Below are 1,844 nucleotides of genomic sequence, written 5' to 3' on the forward strand. Positions count from 1 at the left end.
AATAACTGCAGTCACGAGACTAGACCTGGGAAACTACACTTCCCAAAAGACGCCTTCGGCAGCTGGCTTGCTACAAGACGCATATCCGGAAAGACAGACGCCTGATAGGCTGAAAAGAGGAAGTGGGCGGTCCTAAACCCCTGGGACTCCGCCTATTTCCGGCATGCTGAGTGGACGAGGCTTCTGAGATCGTGTCTTATCGTCGTGTCTGCTGGGTGTTCTCATCCCTGAACAGAAATGGCGGCGGCTTTTCGGAAGGCAGCTAAGTCCCGGCAGCGGGAACACCGAGAACGAAGCCAGGTAGGCCCTCACAGGCCCCATGAACGCTGACCCATGGCTTGCAGAGTTATCTTGCCCCTGCCACTTCCCCCCCTGCCTAGTCTGCCATCGTGTATATAAATATATCCTAATAAACGGGCGTGGCTGGGGCGGAGCCTCGCGGCGGAACCCGTGTAAAAAGTGGTCGTTTCCCGGGGAAGTTCGGGACGCTTTCTGTGCCGGCACATTGGGCACAAGCAGATTTAACCTGTAGAGTTTCAGTGAGAGAATTCAGTGAGACAGGATGTGTACGGTATTAAACCTTCCCGGAGAAGGTTTCTGTCAAAGCTCATACAGCAAGTTAGTGGGCCCCTCTCTCTCTCCTAATGAGAATTTATATCTGTTATTCGTCTCTGTATTGAATGTTTATTTCGGTGATGATAGGGATTGAGGTTTTTAATGCAGTATCACCATCATGTGAAGGCTTTGGGGCTTATGCCACGCAGGCTTTGTACCTCATTGTCTGATGTTGGTGCTTTGTATTTCTATTATACAGGTGAGGAAACTCAAATCCTAAGAGGGGACTTGCTTATTCACAAAACCATCACATTTTGGCAGAATGAACAGTTGTAGGAAATCTGTAGAAGATGTTTCTTTGTATGAAAAATTAGAGATTTACTTATTAGATGCAGAGTCATTCTCTCCTCTCACTGCCCGGAGAATCACTGATTCATAAAAGCTTTTAGAGATGGCTGGTCCAATTTCATGTTGCAGACAGGGAATATAGCAAAAGTTGTGTAGCTGATAATTAATAAAAAAATTAGTTATTGAGGACATTAGTTGTGCAGCTCAGTGAAACTGACTTCCTTCTTCAAGTGATAAGTTTATCAACCTCTGTTTCCAAGTTGTACCTGAAGTCCCTTCTCCGTAAAACTCCTGTCTAATTTTTCAAGTTACTCTTGCCACTTTGCTCTCATCTTAAAAAGAGATTAATACTCAACCCAGGGATTTTCATTAGGTCAGCTAAATTACTGTTTGATTCTAAGAAAACTTAAGGAGATATTTTTTGTTTACAGTTTAAATATCTCAGGGCAATATTTTTGGTCAGGGCAACAATTTCTTTTTTGTTTAAATTTTATTTTATACTGATTTACAAAGTTCATACAGTTTATTTATATTGTTTTTCACACTGGCCCCTTTACCAATCTCTAATTTTTCCTTTACCAATCCTTCCCTTCATCCATCAAATTGTGCGACCCTGTGTTTAAGCCCTTCCACCACCCTTGTACACCCTTTACAATTATGGTCCTATCATGGTATTTGTATTTATGAGACTGAGGTCATTTAGCCTAATGCTCTCCAATCCCTCCCATGTTAGGTGGTTGTTGTTGTTATGTGCCGTCCAGTCATTTGCAACAGCCCTAAACCCTGCTCTATCCTGTGTCAATTGCATTGTTTCTGACACACCCATCCCGATTACCCCAGTCACTGAATCAGTCCACCTCATAGAGGGTCTTCCCCTCCTGCGCTGTCCCTCCATCCTCCCAAGCATGATGTCCCTCTCCAAGGACCTGTCCCTCCTTACA

General features: G+C 44.2%; 1 protein-coding gene across 1 annotated transcript in view; it reads left to right on the plus strand.

Moving 5' to 3' along the window:
• Window positions 1–233: 233 nt before the first annotated feature.
• UTP11L (UTP11-like, U3 small nucleolar ribonucleoprotein, (yeast)) overlaps window positions 234–1,844 on the plus strand; it is a 17,450-nt gene continuing 15,839 nt past the window's right edge. The window contains exon 1 of the mRNA XM_006886474.1: window positions 234–300. Within this exon, the coding sequence (XP_006886536.1) occupies window positions 238–300 (63 nt within the window). The 5' untranslated portion in view covers window positions 234–237. The remainder of the gene's footprint in view (window positions 301–1,844) is intronic.

This window comes from Elephantulus edwardii, unplaced genomic scaffold, assembly GCF_000299155.1.
Source record: "Elephantulus edwardii isolate Elephantulus edwardi_28Jun2011 unplaced genomic scaffold, EleEdw1.0 scaffold00049, whole genome shotgun sequence".
Classification (NCBI taxonomy): Eukaryota; Metazoa; Chordata; class Mammalia; order Macroscelidea; family Macroscelididae; genus Elephantulus; species Elephantulus edwardii.